Genomic DNA, 16,968 nt, shown 5'->3' with positions numbered 1-16,968 from the left:
GTTGCTTGACCATTTTTTCGTCGATCTACGTTGTATTACTTGTCGATGTAATTGAAGTCGGTTTTTTTTTCGTTTGCGAGCAAACACAATTATTTATAATAGGAATAATAGGAATTTTTTCGCTGCAATTCCATTAATTATATTTTCCTATCGAAGAATCTGGAAAATATTTTAAAACTCTTGGTTTATTATCAATTATATTATATTTATTTATCAGATTGTGTAATGTTGATCTGGATATTCATATAAAAATGTGGAAAATACTCTTTTTTCTATTACAATTTGTTAAAATAAATATAAATTTCTTTGTAATACTCGATAATATATTCGTTGATATCAAATATCGAATTATAGTCATTAAGTTTTAAGTTTTTTGTATGAGCGTGGTTAGACTACGTATTATCTCATTGAAATAACTAAAAATAATTATTAAGAAACATACCACTTATATAACTAAAGTGCTTATCACACATATCATATGTCATTATAATAATATTTCGTCACCAGAAGAATGAATCGAATCTTCTAAATTTATTATCACTTCCATTCATAAAGAATGATTTAAACATTTTTCTGAGGACTCTTTGAATCTTCAAAGATAAGCGGTTGCCATGTGTGGAGTACATGCATGACGTGTTCGCTGGAAAGTTCGAGAGCGTATATCTTATCAGTATCACGATAACGTGATAAGGAAAGGCGAGGCAGACGGTACGGCACTTGTAGGTTTGTATCATGTAAATTGTCAACACTGGGAAAAAACGTTTTAAATTTTTGTCAATTTATGTTTTTTATAAGACATTGGCTGTGTGGTTATGGCATTAAAGAATATAGCCACTCCCTCTCTTCCCATGGCTGTCGTAAGAGGCGATTAAGGGATATTACCGTTCCACTACCATCTTGGAACTTTCAAAGCCGACAGATGGCGGGATAACCATCCAACTACTGGCTTTGAAATACACAGGCTGAAGACGGGCAGCAGCGTCTTAGGTGCGACAAAGCCAGCCCTGCGGTCACAAACCCGCCTGCCCAGCGTGGTGACTATGGGCAAAAGTCCGAATATCTCTCAGAATCATTTTGAAAACCTTTTACAGGTTTTTAAAATCCCTTTATTCTTTTTCAAATATCGATTTAAATCTAATTTTTACCTGAAATCAACATTGTATTATTTCATCATCAATAAAACATTTATTTACAGGAAAAGTTGTTTCAATGCACGTAATTATTATAAAGATTCACAGAGAATTGAGTGCTCAATTCAAATGAGTCTCGCTCTGAATACGCCTAAAACATTTTTTTTTTTACCTCATTGACGACTGATTACGCTTTTATATAATTTGCACCCTCTGGAAATCACTGCATGTCACCCTTATTTAAATATGAAATGGTGACATTAGGCTGGTATGATATGATATACTTATGTAAAGGTGAATTTATGTATGTAAGTATATTATTGAATAGGTGTACGATATGTAACAGAAGACAGATTTATATTTATTATTATAATTATCCTAAGGTTATACTGCATGTAATATTTTATTGAATAAATGTTAGATTATGATTTTAAAGTTACACTTCATAATTTACTTTGCATTTAAAATATTTATTTCGTTGTATGATATGTTCATACTTGAACTTACTTGTAGCTTCAGTTCTGTTGTCTCTGAGAAGAACTGCCTATTTATTAGTTTATTTATTTCTCCATACATGCAAGCTTACAGACACAAGTAAGTCAATTAAAAAAACACAGGTATGACAAAATAAAAAAAAAATTGATAAATGTAGAAATAGAAATATACAGTCTTATCAAAATATAACGATTAAAATTTACAATATCAATAAAAATACATTATTTTCTGTGTGGAAATTACAATACATCTACAACAATACCGTACCTTACCGTACTTACCGTACCCGTATATATATAATTGTGTTTGCAGACAAACGAAAAAAAAACCGACTTCAATTACATCGACAAGTAATACAACGTAGATCGACGAAAAAATTGTCAAGTAACTACGCGTTATCAAAGATTACTCAAAAAGTAGTTATCAGATCTCGATAAAATTTAAATGTGACCACATGATGAACATCAGCTTTTCATTAAATTAAAAATTATCAAAATCGAAAAACCCAGTAAAAAGTTATTGCGGATTTTCGAGAGTTTCCCTCGATTTCTCTGGGATCCCATCATCAGATCTTGGTTTCTTTATCATGGTACTAAACTAGAGATATCCCCTTTCTAAAAAAAAAAAATTATCCAAATCGGTATATCCAGTAGAAAGTTATGCGGTATAATACAACGTAGGTCGACGAAAAAAGCGTCAAGAAAAAACGCATTATTAGATATAACTCGAAAAGTAGTTGTTAGATCTCAAATAAATTTAAATAAGACCAATTGACACACACCAACTTTCGATTAAAACAAAATTTGTCGAAATCGGTCCACCCGGTCAAAAGTTCTGATGTAACATACATAAAAAAAAAATAGGTAAAAAAACTTTTTAAGTTAAACGGTTTTATGTTAAACATACATTGCAATGTTTAAGATAAATGTACTAAAAACCAAAAAATAATAAAATGTATACAGTCGTGGGAATTATAAACATATGCATAGACTAGACTAAAATAAAACCGTGGGGCACGTCAATTGTCTACAAATTATCGACTTAATGTGCGATAGAAGAATCGTTTAATTCGTCGTTAAAATAGGCAGTTAGCCCGCAGACGGTGAGGAAATTACTTACTATTTTCTTGCTCATGGAAATTCCAATAGTTATACACTCCATGTAAATAAAAGAGATGTTTCAACTAGTTTATCGTTGGACATTCACACTGCTGGCTGGCGAGGAATCGTTTCACTGCTCGTAGTTTGTCTTTAATCGACAAAACATATGATAAAAGTACTACTCGCTCACCACTATGAAACCCTAAAACTCGCTTATAATCGAGCTTGCTAGCTTGTTTCCACATTCTAGCCCTACTTATCACACGTCCATCGTTGTCGGTTGAACAACTGCCTAATTATAGTGTAACATTACAAAACAAACATTTTAATCTACGATTGTAGACAATTGACGTGCCCCACGGTTTTATTTTAGTCTAGTCTATGCATATGTTTATAATTCCCACGACTGTATACATTTTATTATTTTTTGGTTTTTAGTACATTTATCTTAAACATTGCAATGTATGTTTAACATAAAACCGTTTAACTTAAAAAGTTTTTTTACCTATTTTTATTTTCTAGTTTTTAGTTTTTATTTCGCATTCTGTTTAATTCATTTAGTGCTTCATTATTGCAAGGCCCATCTTAAATATTGAGGTTGTATAGTGCACTGTATTCTTCTTGTCAAGCCCTTTTATTTGATACCCATATTGGTGGGATTGATAAAAAATTGTTATCAGACATTTGGTAGCGGCGGCCAGCTTAGATTTCAATTTTGCATAGTAAATTGTATTCTACTTGTTGAGACCTTTCATTTGATACCCATGTTGATGGGATTGATAAAACCTAAGTTATCCGCCATTTTGTAGAGGCCGCCATCTTGGATTTTAATTTTATATAGTACATTGATTATACTGGTTGAGCACTTTCATTTGATACCCATATTGATGGGATCGATAAAACCTACGTTATCCGCCATTTTGTAGCGGCCGCCATCTTGTATTTCAATTTTTTATAGTATATTGTATTCTGCTTGTTGAGCCCTTTCATTTGATACCCATATTGATGGGATTGATAAAACCTACGTTATCCGCCATTTTGTAGCGGCCGCCATCTTGGATTTCAATTTTTTATAGTATATTGTATTCTGCTTGTTGAGCCCTTTCATTTGATACCCATATTGATGGGATTAATAAAACATAAATTATCCGCCATTTTGTAGCGGCGGCCATCTTGAATTTATAATGATAATGAATAAACATAATTGTATTGTCACCAAAATCCAAAGTGTATACAAAATTTCAGATTAATCGGTTGACAGGAAGAGGGTGAAATTTGAATTACTAAATTTGACCCAAGAATAAATAATAAATAAAAAATAAAACAAACGGGGTGAGCTAAATAAAACCGTTTAAAAATACAGTCGAATTGAGAACCTCCTCCTTTTTTGGAAGTCGGTTAAAAAATATAATAGTTTTAGTATATTAGATGTTAAAAAGAACTGTAGCAACGCTGGCAGGGTTCAGCTAGTTATATAATAAAATTAATTTATAACGTACAAAGATATTTATAGCCATTTTTACAGACAACAGAGATTTTATCGACAAATAATTCTAAGTCCTCACAATGATTGAGCGAATCGCTGATACCGCTCGCTATACCTATACCGAAGTTTGATTGAAATAGTATCAAAAATACATCCGTACTCATCAACTCACAAGTCTGTGAAAATAGCTCTGTACACAATAAAATAAATCAATTAAAATACACAGTTACTAGGCACCTAATAGCGTACATAAACAAAAACCATAGGCTTCATTAACGAAGCAAAATTCTACATAAACGTACAATAATTTATCTTACCGACCATTGTTGACGGCTCCGTAAGCAGAAAAATTCACTAAATTTGCATTTGAATGATTTGCATGCGAGTTGAAAAAATAAGCTAGAATTTATTTCCTTGCATTTTTTTTATGTTACAGGTGTTTCGAAACACGAACGCAACTCGGAAGTCTAAATGTGAATTGAAAGATAGTCGTGGGTTTAATTAAACTAAAATTCTGTCATATATGACATCTTTACTTGTAATAATACAAACTGTGCTCCGCGGTGTCACGCGGTTTGAGGGGGTAAATAGCCTGTAGCCTTCATCTGTGAATGGACTATCAAAACACAATTATTTCTGCTAGAGGTAAGCACGTTTAAACAAAAAAAAAAAGCCATATAATATTAGTATGGATATGAAATAAATACCTACATTGTGGGGATAAATATAGATTTCGAGACAGATCTGGTTAGGTGTTGGCTAAAAGTGATGAGTTTTTTTTTATACCATTTGAATTTTTTTACTTTACAACTGTAGGGACATAATTACATATCATATGTATGTTTTTTTACAACTGATTTAAATCTTCTAAAACGTTCATATAACACAAAGGAAATATAACAATACGTTTTAAATAAAAACATTTCCATAACTTATTTATTATATTCGATTGAATATTTATTAATTAGTTATAATACATTTATTTCGAAATATTACACTAATAACAATATAAAAGTATGAGGTAATAAAATGTATTACAATACAAATATTTATATTTTTAAACAATTCATTTAAACGATTGATTAATAATAATAGCAGGCTCGAATACGGTCGACGGAATGCTTGCGACTCGAAATCCTCACTATTCCCCTCACGCCTTGTCAGTCCGGCGTGGCCACGCCAACTAGACGCACGTGGCATGCCGTTGAATTACGTCCGATATCGTTGTAACTTGCTAAATTATTATAAACAATGGATCCTAGAACTCAAAGCTCAATCTTGCGAATCAGTGGCCATAAGACGTTTCAGTTCCTCGAATTATACGAAAAAGAGGAATGCCTCTGGAACACCACTGACAAAGATTACAGAAATATACGGAAAAGAAAAGAAGCGAACGAGAGAATAGCCAGAGCTCTCAATATAGAACACTTTACTTATCGTCATGTAACTATAAAGTTTAAAAATCTTCGGAACTCCTACAGCCAGGAGTTGAAGAAGATAGCGAAAAGCATCAACAGTGGAGAAGACCCTATTTACCGTCCGAAAGTTTTCTGGTTTTCTAAAATGGATGGATTCTTGCGTCCCCACTTGCTAGTGCCTAGGGGTACAGTACCGGTACGTACGAATGCCTCGACCTCGTCTGTTACAGACAAATTAAATTACATTAATTTTAATTTCATAAAACATTGCGAAAGATAAGAAGAATTAAGGATGATTAGATGGCTTTACTAGTACTTACCAATCGGCGTGGCTTCGTTGCGATTGTCAGGTTGGTCCAACATGTGTTAACGGTGATTGCCAATGGTTTTATATATTCTCTATGTTTCAATTAAATTAGAATTTCATAAAAGAAAGAAAGGGAATGAACTGGAAATGATAAACTCGTTTCGTATTATTTATGAATATATACATTGATATTGTTATTTTTATTAATTTGTATCCTATATATACAAAGTTAACACTTGTCGCAGCCCGTCAAGAATGAGGGTATCACAGAAAATCAGCGTTGGGTTATCAAACCCAATTTTAAGCTGAGCGATACAACTTTTTGGGGTTACAACACATAATCGCAGATATTATTAACATTTTTTATTATTACTTAATTTTAAAATAATTTTTTTCTTCTTTTTTGTTTTTCATTTTTTTTTCTCTACAATTTAGTTTTGTGTGCATTTTTTCAACTATATTTATCTTGTTGTATTTTATGACTACGCATTAGCGCACCGGTCACAGCACTGGCTGGTGCGCTGGCGGTCGCAGGTTCGATCCCAGCTCACGGCAGACATTTGTAATGGCAATATAAATGTTTTTCGTGGTCTGAGCGTTTGTGTATTGTGTATGTTTCCGGACCCCCGACATAGGAGAAAATCCGACTGGGGATCGTTGAGTGTTAAGCGTTTATTTATTTATTTTTTTGTATTAATTTTTTAGTCATTAAGCCTCAGCAGTGTTTTTGATGTCTCAAATAAATATTTTTTTCTTTCTTTCTTTCATCGTTCAGAAATTCGACCCTGATACTTCATCAGTACCACAGGAGGAAAATAAATCTCCCCAGAAAATAAAAGAAGAAGATGAGAACAGTTTTAGTTTCGAAGAACACGATGTGGAGTATGAACTTCGAAAGAAGCGATCGAAGAATGGATCACCAATATACAGGGATTTAGCACTTGATGATAACAGTGATTCTTATATCTCTAGCCATTTGGAAGTGTCACAGCCTTTTGGGTTGACGCTTAATGAGGACGATCCCTTGGACAGTCATAACAGCAAACCAGACGTGTCAAAGAATTCAAAATACCTTGAGAATATTGTCAAATGTTTGTCAAATTTGACAAAAAACAACACGCAGCGTGATGATTGCTTTGACAGTTTCGGCAGGTATGTAGCGGCCATGTTGAGAAGTATGTCGAAACGGCGGGCTTTGGAAGTGCAGCCAGAAATAGTTAAGTTACTGGTTTCCGGTAACATGGACAGCGGGGAGGGTCAAGTCAGTCAATCAGACCAGTCAGACAGTTAATGAAATAAGGCTGTGACTAATTTCTTTCCGTTTGTAATATTAAATTTAATTTATTTGTACGATATTTTTATTTTTACTCCAATCTTTAATATATCAGTTTTAACCTTTAAAAAGTTTTTAATACTCGTTCTTTTGATCGTCTGTGTAGTTTATTCTTTAGTGAGCCATCGATATATGTAGCAAAATTTTAAATAATTGTCTGTTTGTAAATCATATCAATAAAATGTTGATAAATTACTTTGCAAGAGGCTTCAAATTAGACACACCGTTATATCATTTATTGCACTCAAAATGACATATAGAAACATAAAATAATAGTAAGGCTTATGGCAAAGGTGGACTTATCTCTGAAAGATATTTTTTCAAGTCAATCCATGGTCATGAGTAAGTGGTCATATAGAGAGGCAAACAGTACAAGAAATATTTATTATGTATACCGTACATTATTTACTTACTTAATTTGATATTTTTGTATTATATTTTATAGACAATGGTATTAAAGTATTAATTAACACAATATAAAATACCTTATTTTTTTTTACTTTAATAAATAAAATAAAGTTATGTCAACATTACAAATAGAAATAAATTACGATTAGTTAAAGTATTATTTAGACCATTGTAAAATATCACAATAAAAAAACCTAACACGTTACCATTTACGTAAGTCCGATAATGAAACTATAATTAACTTTTATTACATCGTAAAACACAAATAAAATATTCAAGTAATAACACTTATATACATGCTTATACATATTGCCTTTCATCATCATCATCATCACTTCAGCCTATCGCAGTCCACAACTTAACATAGACCCACATAAGTCCGCGCCAACAATGACGCGAACTGCCGCTACCCAGCGTGGTGACTATAGGCAAAACATGAATTCACGCCATCTTTAGATACCGTTATAAAATAAAACCAATTATTTCCTAAAACTGTAAGACAGTTTTTGTGTAATCAAATAAAAAATATGATTTTATCTATGAATCACTTTAACGTATATTCTCTTGTAGAATGGTCAAAAAATAAAATAAAAAGGAACGAAATTGTCAAAGGGAAGTTGTTTAGTTAATAAATAGCTAATTTATTATGAATAATAAAATAGTTAATAACGTATTATACAGCATATATACTATTTTTTTTAAGTTTATCACAAGTGTACCTTTGTAACAAAAATAGAAGTAATGATATTAAAATGGAATTAGTTTATTTCATATCTATATGTACTTAGATTAAAACTGTAACCGGGTCAATTACGTGTACATTAAAGATAGTTTAAAGTTTTTTTTTTCGTGCAGAAGTAATACAATTAAAGCAACACTTGAACTTCTTATAACATAAAATTTAGATAAAAAAGAACAGGTTTCTAAAACGACTTATTTTTATCAAATTATAGGCGTAGAAGCGTCTATTTTTAAATGAAGTACAGTATTTTATAATATTATTTAAAATCATCGTTTCTAGCATCCATTCACAAAAAAAATTCATTTGTCTTGAGACGTAGTAACACCACAATTATTTTACGACTAGCTGTGCCCGCGACTTCGTCCTCGTGGAAAAAATATTCTTGATTTCGAAGTTACAAATTAATACATTTTTTAAATTAAAAGTACCCTAGTTACTTCTTATTTTATCAGCTACCTACCTGCCAGTGAAAGTCCCGTCAAAATCGTTCTAAAAGTCGGTTAATATAATATAATAATTTCTTTATTTCAGGTAACAATTGACCCATAAAACAATTCCTCTTAAACAATTCTTATAACAACTAGAAAAATTAATGAATGTCACGACAATTTGTAAAATACAATAATAAAATAATAAAATCACATTAATAATAAACAATACCTAATACAGATAAATAATTTTAACAATAATTCCATTATATTAAAACTAAAACAACTAATTACAACAACACAATGTCAAATATGATATTTAATAAAATAGATGTGCATACATATAACGGACACGTAAATTTTACTATTTAAAAATAAAAACATGTACCCAATAAAAACATATAACATGAATCTAATGTATTGTTGTTCACTTCGATATCTAAGGCAAATACAACTTAAATAAAATAAAATAAAATAAAATTAATAAATGTCACGACAATTTGAAAAATACAATTACAATAATAAAATGAAACTAATTACAATTACACAATGTCCAATATAAATAATAATAATAATTAATATTTAAAGCTTTCGCTCCGGCATTTGTATCGCAAGGTGTCTATCACAGCAATGCCGGAGGTAGAAGCAGTCAAAACGCTCCGCGATCATCTTCAGCACACTGTTTTGGCTGCCCCTTACTCTACGCACAAAAGATGCGCATCGCTTACGCATGGTGGTGTGGAAGCAGTCGGTTCTTGCGTCTGCAAACATGCCTGAGGCGCTGCAGCATCGGGGCAGCCCCAACAGTATCCTGAATGCATTATTGTAGAGGACACGGAGGTCACTGTATCTTTTCTTTGTGTAGTCAGCCCATAAGCTACACGTATAAAACGAGGTACAATATGCTCTAAAAAGTGTTATCTTTACTTGGGCTGAGCAACGAGCAAACCTTCGAGCTAACATGTTCGCTCTAACTGACAGTGCCCTCCGCTCCCTCTCAATGTCTGCATCATCCTTGAGACAAGTAGTAACTATATGCCCTAGATACTTAAATTGCTCCACCATTTTTAAGGGTACACCAGAAAGAAGCACGGGTGGGCTATTCGGGGGGCATTTTGTTCCGATAGCCTCAAAGACCATGCATTTGCTTTTTAAAACGTTATATTTTAAGCCATGATAACACGCGTAATCCTCACATGTCTGTACCAGCTGTCTCATTCCACTGATTGACGCACTCAGCAGTACCATGTCGTCCGCATAACTTATATTATTTACGCATACTCCATCAACATGACAACCGACATGCTGCCTGCTGAGCGCGACGATCAGGTCATCCATGTAGAGGTTAAAAAGTGTTGGAGATGTTAACCCCCCCTGCCTGACTCCACATTCGAGCCGATACGGATCGGACATTGTCCCCGCCCATCGGACGCTATTGGTCTGGTTCGCGTACCAATATCGTAATATATTTATAATTCCCTGCGGTAACCCAACTCGCTCGAGTTTCTTCCAAAGTAAATCATATACCACCAGGTCAAAAGCTTTAGACAAATCGAGGAAGCACGCGTACACAGGTGTCTTGCGACTTGTGTAGTATTTGACGGTGTGCTTAAGGCACAGTATAGCACTCTCTGTAGACAGGTGAGGGCGAAAACCGAATTGATTATCGTGCAGCTTTATGTGTTTTCTCAACTGCGCGTTAAGCAATCCGTCAAACACCTTGGCCATGATAGTGGCAAGCGATATAGGCCTGTAGTTATGTTTGTCAGCAAGGTTACCGGTTTTATTTTTCACGACAGGAACTACTACCGTTTTCATGAGATCATCCGGCAGGTAGGAATGACCCACGCAGAGTGAATAAAACAGAGCCAATAGCTTAAAAATAAGAGGTCCAGCGTGCTGGAGATGCTCAATGCTGAGTCCATCGTGGCCCGGAGACTTACCTCTGTCCATTTTCCGTATAACTTTATATATATCTTCGGGAAGGAATGAGATCCTATCACCTTTCTCGTTCATGTCAGCATTGTGCACCTCCATCATAGGACCCACATGTGACTTAACACAAAAATTTGCCCTAAAGATGTTAGCTATGTCCTTGGGCGCGCTTGAGCCATCAACGCTCACCGGTAGGCCAGGCCGTAAATTCGTTTTACTTGTCTCGCGCCAGAATCCACGAAAATCACCATTACAGTGTTTCTTAACAAGAATATCCATTTTTAATTGCTCCTGGTGATCTTGGCACCATTTTAATTGTGATTTAAACTTTCTTCTACTTTCAACCATCTCGTGATAAATAAGACCAGATTTAGGTTTACCATAGAGCACCCATTTCGTGAAACTAGTCCTGGCCACCCGGTGAGCGTCGCTGACGTGCTTGTTCCATCCTACCACGCGCGAGCCACCACCGAACCGTCTCTTACTCCCACGACTCACCAACGCTGCGTCTCTCAAAGCAGACACAATGTCCGAGTAAAAATCGTTCAGAATACGCCTGTGATCATGGCTTTTACAAAAACAGTCACAATTTAAAAGGTCCGAAGTAATGTCAATCATTTTTAATCGATCGTTGCACTCTTTTGTATACATATCCACTTGCTTCTCATCTCGAACACCCCATAAAATATTTGTATTAATATGTTCAATGTCCGGTAAAACAGTAGGGGTAAGTGATGTTAAGTTACATGTTATAACAAGTGGATAGTGATCAGACCATCGAGTGTCATATTTAATGTCTACATTTATCACAGATTGCTTAGCCGAGTAAGTTGTTAAACAATGATCTAACCAACTAGTAGTTCCGTGCACGTCACTTATATAAGTGAACGTATTCGAATCCAAACCTAGTATATCTACGTCCAAACATGACCACTGTTGTTCGTTACAAATATTCGTAAGTTCATTATAAAACAACTTACCCGGATCCGCATTGAAATCGCCCATTATAAACACCGATTCAATTCCCTGCTCGTCAATAATGGCATTAATTACACTTAAACAATTTATAAATTCGTCCAGATTATCATCAGAATTTGTAGGCATGTAAACACAAATTATTAAAATCGGTCTTTCACACAATCTAATCTTAATAGCACAAATACGTGGGTTATCACATTGTATCACTGACACTTCTTGAAACGCACTGTATCTATATAAAATTGCGACACCCCCGTGTGCACGACCTCGTAAAATATTCACAGACGTATCCACTGCTGACGTCGCTGTGTACCCAAAGCCACCGTCTAGAGTTCCGAGGTATGGAATATCATGTGGCAGTAGCCAGGTTTCCTGGAGACATACCACACCACACGTCCGACACAGGCTCCTGACATCATCCACGGAGCGCTTAACACTCCTGAGACACTATTGATAAAATTTCATTAACCAATTTATACAATTTCCTTGCCGAAATAGATTCTGGTTTGGTCAAAATACTATTACTTACATTCCCCAACATTGGTATAAAACAGTTTATCAGGAAAAATTGGCGTCTTCTGGTTAAAAATATTTATATGAAGCAATAAAATGTATAACAAATATTTATATTTGTAAACAAATCATTTACAAGTGGGATTTGTTAATAATAATGGCAGCGTCGAATACGGTCGACCGTCGACGGAATGCTTGTGACTCGAAATCCTCACGCCTTGCTTGTCAGTCCGGCGTGGCCACGCCAACGAGACAGACGCACACGGCACGCCGTTGAATTATGTCCGATATCGTTGTAACTCGCTAAATTACTATAAACAATGGATCAAAGAACACAAAAATCAATCTTGCAAATCGGCGGCCAAAAGACGTTGCAGTTGATCGACCTATACGAAAAAGAGGAATGCCTCTGGAACACTACTCTAGTAGAAAACAGAATGCAAACGAAAAGAAAAGAAGCGAGTGAGAGAATAGCCAAAGCTCTCGATATAAAAAACTTTACCTATCGTCATGTTATTAAGAAGTTTAAAAACATGCGGGTCGTCTACAACCAGGAGTTGAGGAAGATAGCGAAAAGCATCAACAGTGGAGAAGATCCTATTTACCGTCCGAAAGTTTTCTGGTTTTCTAAAATGGATGGATTTTTGCGTCCCTACGTGCAAGCGACTACGGGTATTATACCGGTAAGTATGAATGCCTCGACCACGTCTGTTACAGACAAATTAAATTTTATTAATTTTAATTTCATAAAACATACTGAGAGATAAGAAGAAATAAGGATAAGGATATATATATATATTTGTATCCTGTATATATAAGAAGTTAGCACTTGTCGCAGCCCGTCATGAATAAAGATGGTATCACTGAAAATCAGTGTTAGGTTATCAAATCCAATTTTAAATTGTGTGGTACAACATTTTTTATTATTACTTAACTTTGAATTAGATTGTTTCTTCTTCTTTTTTTTGTTTTTTAAATACTCTCTGTTTCTTTCTTTATAATATAATTTTGTATGGAATTTTTTTTATTGAACTGTGTTTATCTTGTTTTTTTTTTGTATAAATACTTCAATCATTAAGCCTTTGCAATGTTTTTGATGTTCCAAATAAAAAAATTTTTCTTTCTTTCTTTCATCGTTCAGCAATTCGACACTGAGGCTTCATCAGTACGACAGGAGGAAAATAAATCTCCCCAGAAAATAAAAGAAGAAGATGAGAACAGTTTTAGTTTCGAAGAACACGATGTGGAGTATGAACTTCGAAAGAAGCGTTCCAAGAACGAATCACCAATATATACTCGTAGGGAGTCAGTACTTGATGATAACATTGATTCTTATAGCTCTAACCATTTGGAAGTCTCGCAGCCCTTGGGATTGGCGCTTAATGAGGACGATCCCTTTGACAATCATGACAGCAGACCAGATGTGTCAAATAACTCAAAATATCTTGAGGAAATTGTCAAATGTTTGTCAAATTTGACAAAAAACAACACGCAGCCTGATGATTGCTTTGACAGTTTCGGGAGGTATGTAGCGGCCATGTTGAGAAGTATGTCAAAACGGCGGGCTTTGGAAGTGCAGCCAGAAATAGTTAAGTTACTGGTTTCCGGTAACATGAACAGCGGTGAGGGTTAAGTCAATTAGGCAGACCAGTCAGACAGTTAGTGAAATAAGGCTGTGACTAATTTCTTTCCGTTTGTAATATTAAATTTAATTTATTTGTACGATATTTTTATTTTTACTCCAACCTTAAACATATCCGTTTTAACCTTTAAAACGTTTTTAATACTCGTATTTTTGGTCGTCTGTGAAGTTTATTCTTAAGTGAGTCATCGATATATGTCGCAAAATTTTAATCATTGTTTGTTTGTAAATCATATGAATAAAATGATGATAAATTACTTTCTAAGAGGCTTTAAATTAGACACATCGTTATATACTTTATTGCACTCAAAAATACATAGTTTATAGAAACATAAAATAATAGTAAGGTTTATGGCAAAGGTGGACTTATCTCTGAAAGAGATTTTTTCCAGTCAACCCATGGTTATAAGTAAGTGGTCATATAGCGAGGCAAACAGTGCAAGAAGTATTTATTAAGAAGAAAAAATAAAAATAAATGAAAGATAATAAAATTTATATACTTATATTTAAATATTTAACATACTACATACCTTTGCTACATACATATATAAAGATACATACCAAAATACAAATGTCATTATCACCTATACATATACATTTAAATAAGTACTCACTATAATATATAAGTAAATACATACATATTCTATACAGATGATTACACATTAGGCAGTGAAAGAAAGTATTTCTATAATTTATATTTAAAGGAAACAAGGGAAGGACTAGTTTGAATAACTCTTGGGAGTTTGTTCCATAGTATGGAGGCGCGTACCGAATATGAATTTAACTTAAATTTCGAACCATTTCGGATTTAGAACCATTAGATACAATAACAAATTAATGCAAAGGCGGCCTTATCGCTTATAGCGATCTCTTCCAAGCAACCTTTAACAAAAGTAGTGTAGGAAAAATTATTATGTCGGTAATAGTGCGCAATCAACAATGCAAGTTATGTAATTAGGTAAGTAACCAGGGTGACCAGGGTATGTTGTTCAATGTAATTTATACCTATAAACTTGAATTTTACATTTTTTCTTGGGTGTACGATAATTGTTCCGAAGATACGATAATTTCACGGTACTGTGTCGATCAGACGGGAAAAAATTCAGGTAGCACTGCTGTGAACCATAATATGTCGATATATCAAACACATACGCATAACGCTGCTCTTAAGCAGTTTTGTGTTCCTGTGGTGAGTAAGGTAGCCCGAGTTTCTGGAAAGGGTCGGGGGTGGGGTTGGCAAGGCGCTGGAATTGCTCCTGGTGTTGCAGGCTTCCATAACCTACGGTATCCGCTTACTACGTCGTGCTTAATCCACCACACTGCGTCTACAGAAGCATCTCGGCTCAAATTCGGGTCCACGTACACAACAGTGTAAGAATATTATTTTTTTATTGAAGTTATACTTCTTTTGTCGCCATAGGGAAAAATTACGAGAGTAAATTTTTACGTAGCTTGCGTACACCGTCACTATATAATTGTGTTTGCTCACAAACGAAAAAAAAAACCGACTTCAATTTCATCGACGAGTCGTAGATCGATGAAAAAATAGTCAAGTAACTACGCGTTATCAAAGATAACTCAAAAAATAGTTATCAGATCTTGATAAAATTTATATGTGACCACATGATAAATATCAGCTTTCGATTAAATTAAAAATTATTAAAACCGGTACACCCAGTAAAAAGTTATTGCGGATTTTCGAGAGTTTCCCTCGATTTCTCTGGGATCTCATCATCAGATCCTGGTTTCCTTATCACGGTACCAAACAAGGGATTTCCCCTTTCCAACAAAAAAAGAATTATCAAAATCGGTACATCCAGTAGAAAGTTATGCGGTATACAACGTAGGTCGACGAAAAAAGCGTCAAGTAAAAACGCATTATCTATAATCTATAATCTATAATCTATAATATATATAAAAGCGAAAGGTCACTCACTCATCACGAAATCTCCGAAACTATAACACCTACAAACTTGAAATTTGGCAGATAGGCTCCTTACCGGACGTAGATATCCGCTAAGAACGGATTTTACGAAATTCGACCCCTAAGGGGGTAAAACGGGGGTTGCAAGTTTGTATGAAAGTCCTATGTTTTTAAAGTAAGAGACTTGAAATTTAAAATGTATGCTCTATAGATGATGAGAAGGTGTCCAGATAATGTATCTTTAGAAATCAACTCCCTTTTGGGGTTAAAACGGGGGATGGTAGGTTGACTCACTCATCACGTAATCTCCGAAACTATAACACCTATAAACTTGAAATTTGGCAAATAGGCTCCTTATAAGTCGTAGACATCCGCTAAGAACGGATTTTACGAAACTCGACCCCTAAGGGGGTAAAACGGGGGTCGGAAGTTTGTGTGAAAGTCCCATGTTTTTGAAGTAAGAGACTTGAAATTTAAAATGTATGCCTTATAGATGATGAAAAGGTGTTCAAATAATGTATCTTTAGAAATCAACTCCCTTTTGAGATAAATCGGGGATGGTAGGTTGACTCGCTCATCACGAAATCTCCGAAACTATAACAGCCACAAACTTGAAATTTGGCTGGTAGGCTCCTTATAGGGCGTAAACATCCGCTAATAACGGATTTTACGAAACTCGACCCCTAACGGCCGAACCCAATATTCAATCTAAAGATAGAGATAGGTAGTTATCATCGACTGCTAATAACTAACTATCTATCCTTTGTAGTTGTCCCAATAATTCGCATAGGGGACTACTATCTCCAGTTAGCTGTAGATAGACCGGCTACCTGAACTCTTCCTTACATTCCAGTATACGCAGCGTCAAAGACGGCCTCAGTTATGTTACACAGATGTTTTGTAGTATTTAAATTTGTCATACAAATTTTATTCATATTAAAGTAATCTTGTTTTATAAATATATGGACAAATTAATTTTTAAATAGACTTTTTAATTTATAATAAATGATATTATTTTAATATGGAATCCATGGTAAATCTAGTAACGGAACGTTTTAACACGACACGAAAAGACGCTACGACGCCATTACGCTTTATTGAATCGTCGTTTCGTTTGTATTTTTTTTTT

General features: G+C 34.4%; 2 protein-coding genes across 2 annotated transcripts; both read left to right on the top strand.

Annotated features, from left to right (window-relative positions):
- The first annotated feature begins 4,842 nt into the window (after positions 1-4,842).
- On the top strand, positions 4,843-7,286 carry LOC123660493. The gene is made up of 3 exons (XM_045595557.1): positions 4,843-4,856; positions 5,307-5,825; positions 6,712-7,286. Exons 2-3 carry the CDS (start codon positions 5,463-5,465, stop codon positions 7,225-7,227), a joined length of 879 nt encoding a protein of 292 aa, XP_045451513.1. The 5' UTR covers positions 4,843-4,856; positions 5,307-5,462; the 3' UTR covers positions 7,228-7,286.
- A 4,924-nt stretch (positions 7,287-12,210) lies between these two features.
- Positions 12,211-13,995, top strand: LOC123660553. Its single transcript, XM_045595610.1, has 2 exons — positions 12,211-12,945; positions 13,353-13,995. Exons 1-2 carry the CDS (start codon positions 12,594-12,596, stop codon positions 13,904-13,906), a joined length of 906 nt encoding a protein of 301 aa, XP_045451566.1. The 5' UTR covers positions 12,211-12,593; the 3' UTR covers positions 13,907-13,995.
- Positions 13,996-16,968: the final 2,973 nt, after the last annotated feature.

Source organism: Melitaea cinxia, chromosome 15 (genome assembly GCF_905220565.1).
Source record: "Melitaea cinxia chromosome 15, ilMelCinx1.1, whole genome shotgun sequence".
Classification (NCBI taxonomy): domain Eukaryota; kingdom Metazoa; phylum Arthropoda; class Insecta; order Lepidoptera; family Nymphalidae; genus Melitaea; species Melitaea cinxia.
The sequence above is the reverse complement of the archived record's forward strand: the minus strand, read 5'-3'. Positions and strand labels throughout refer to the sequence as shown.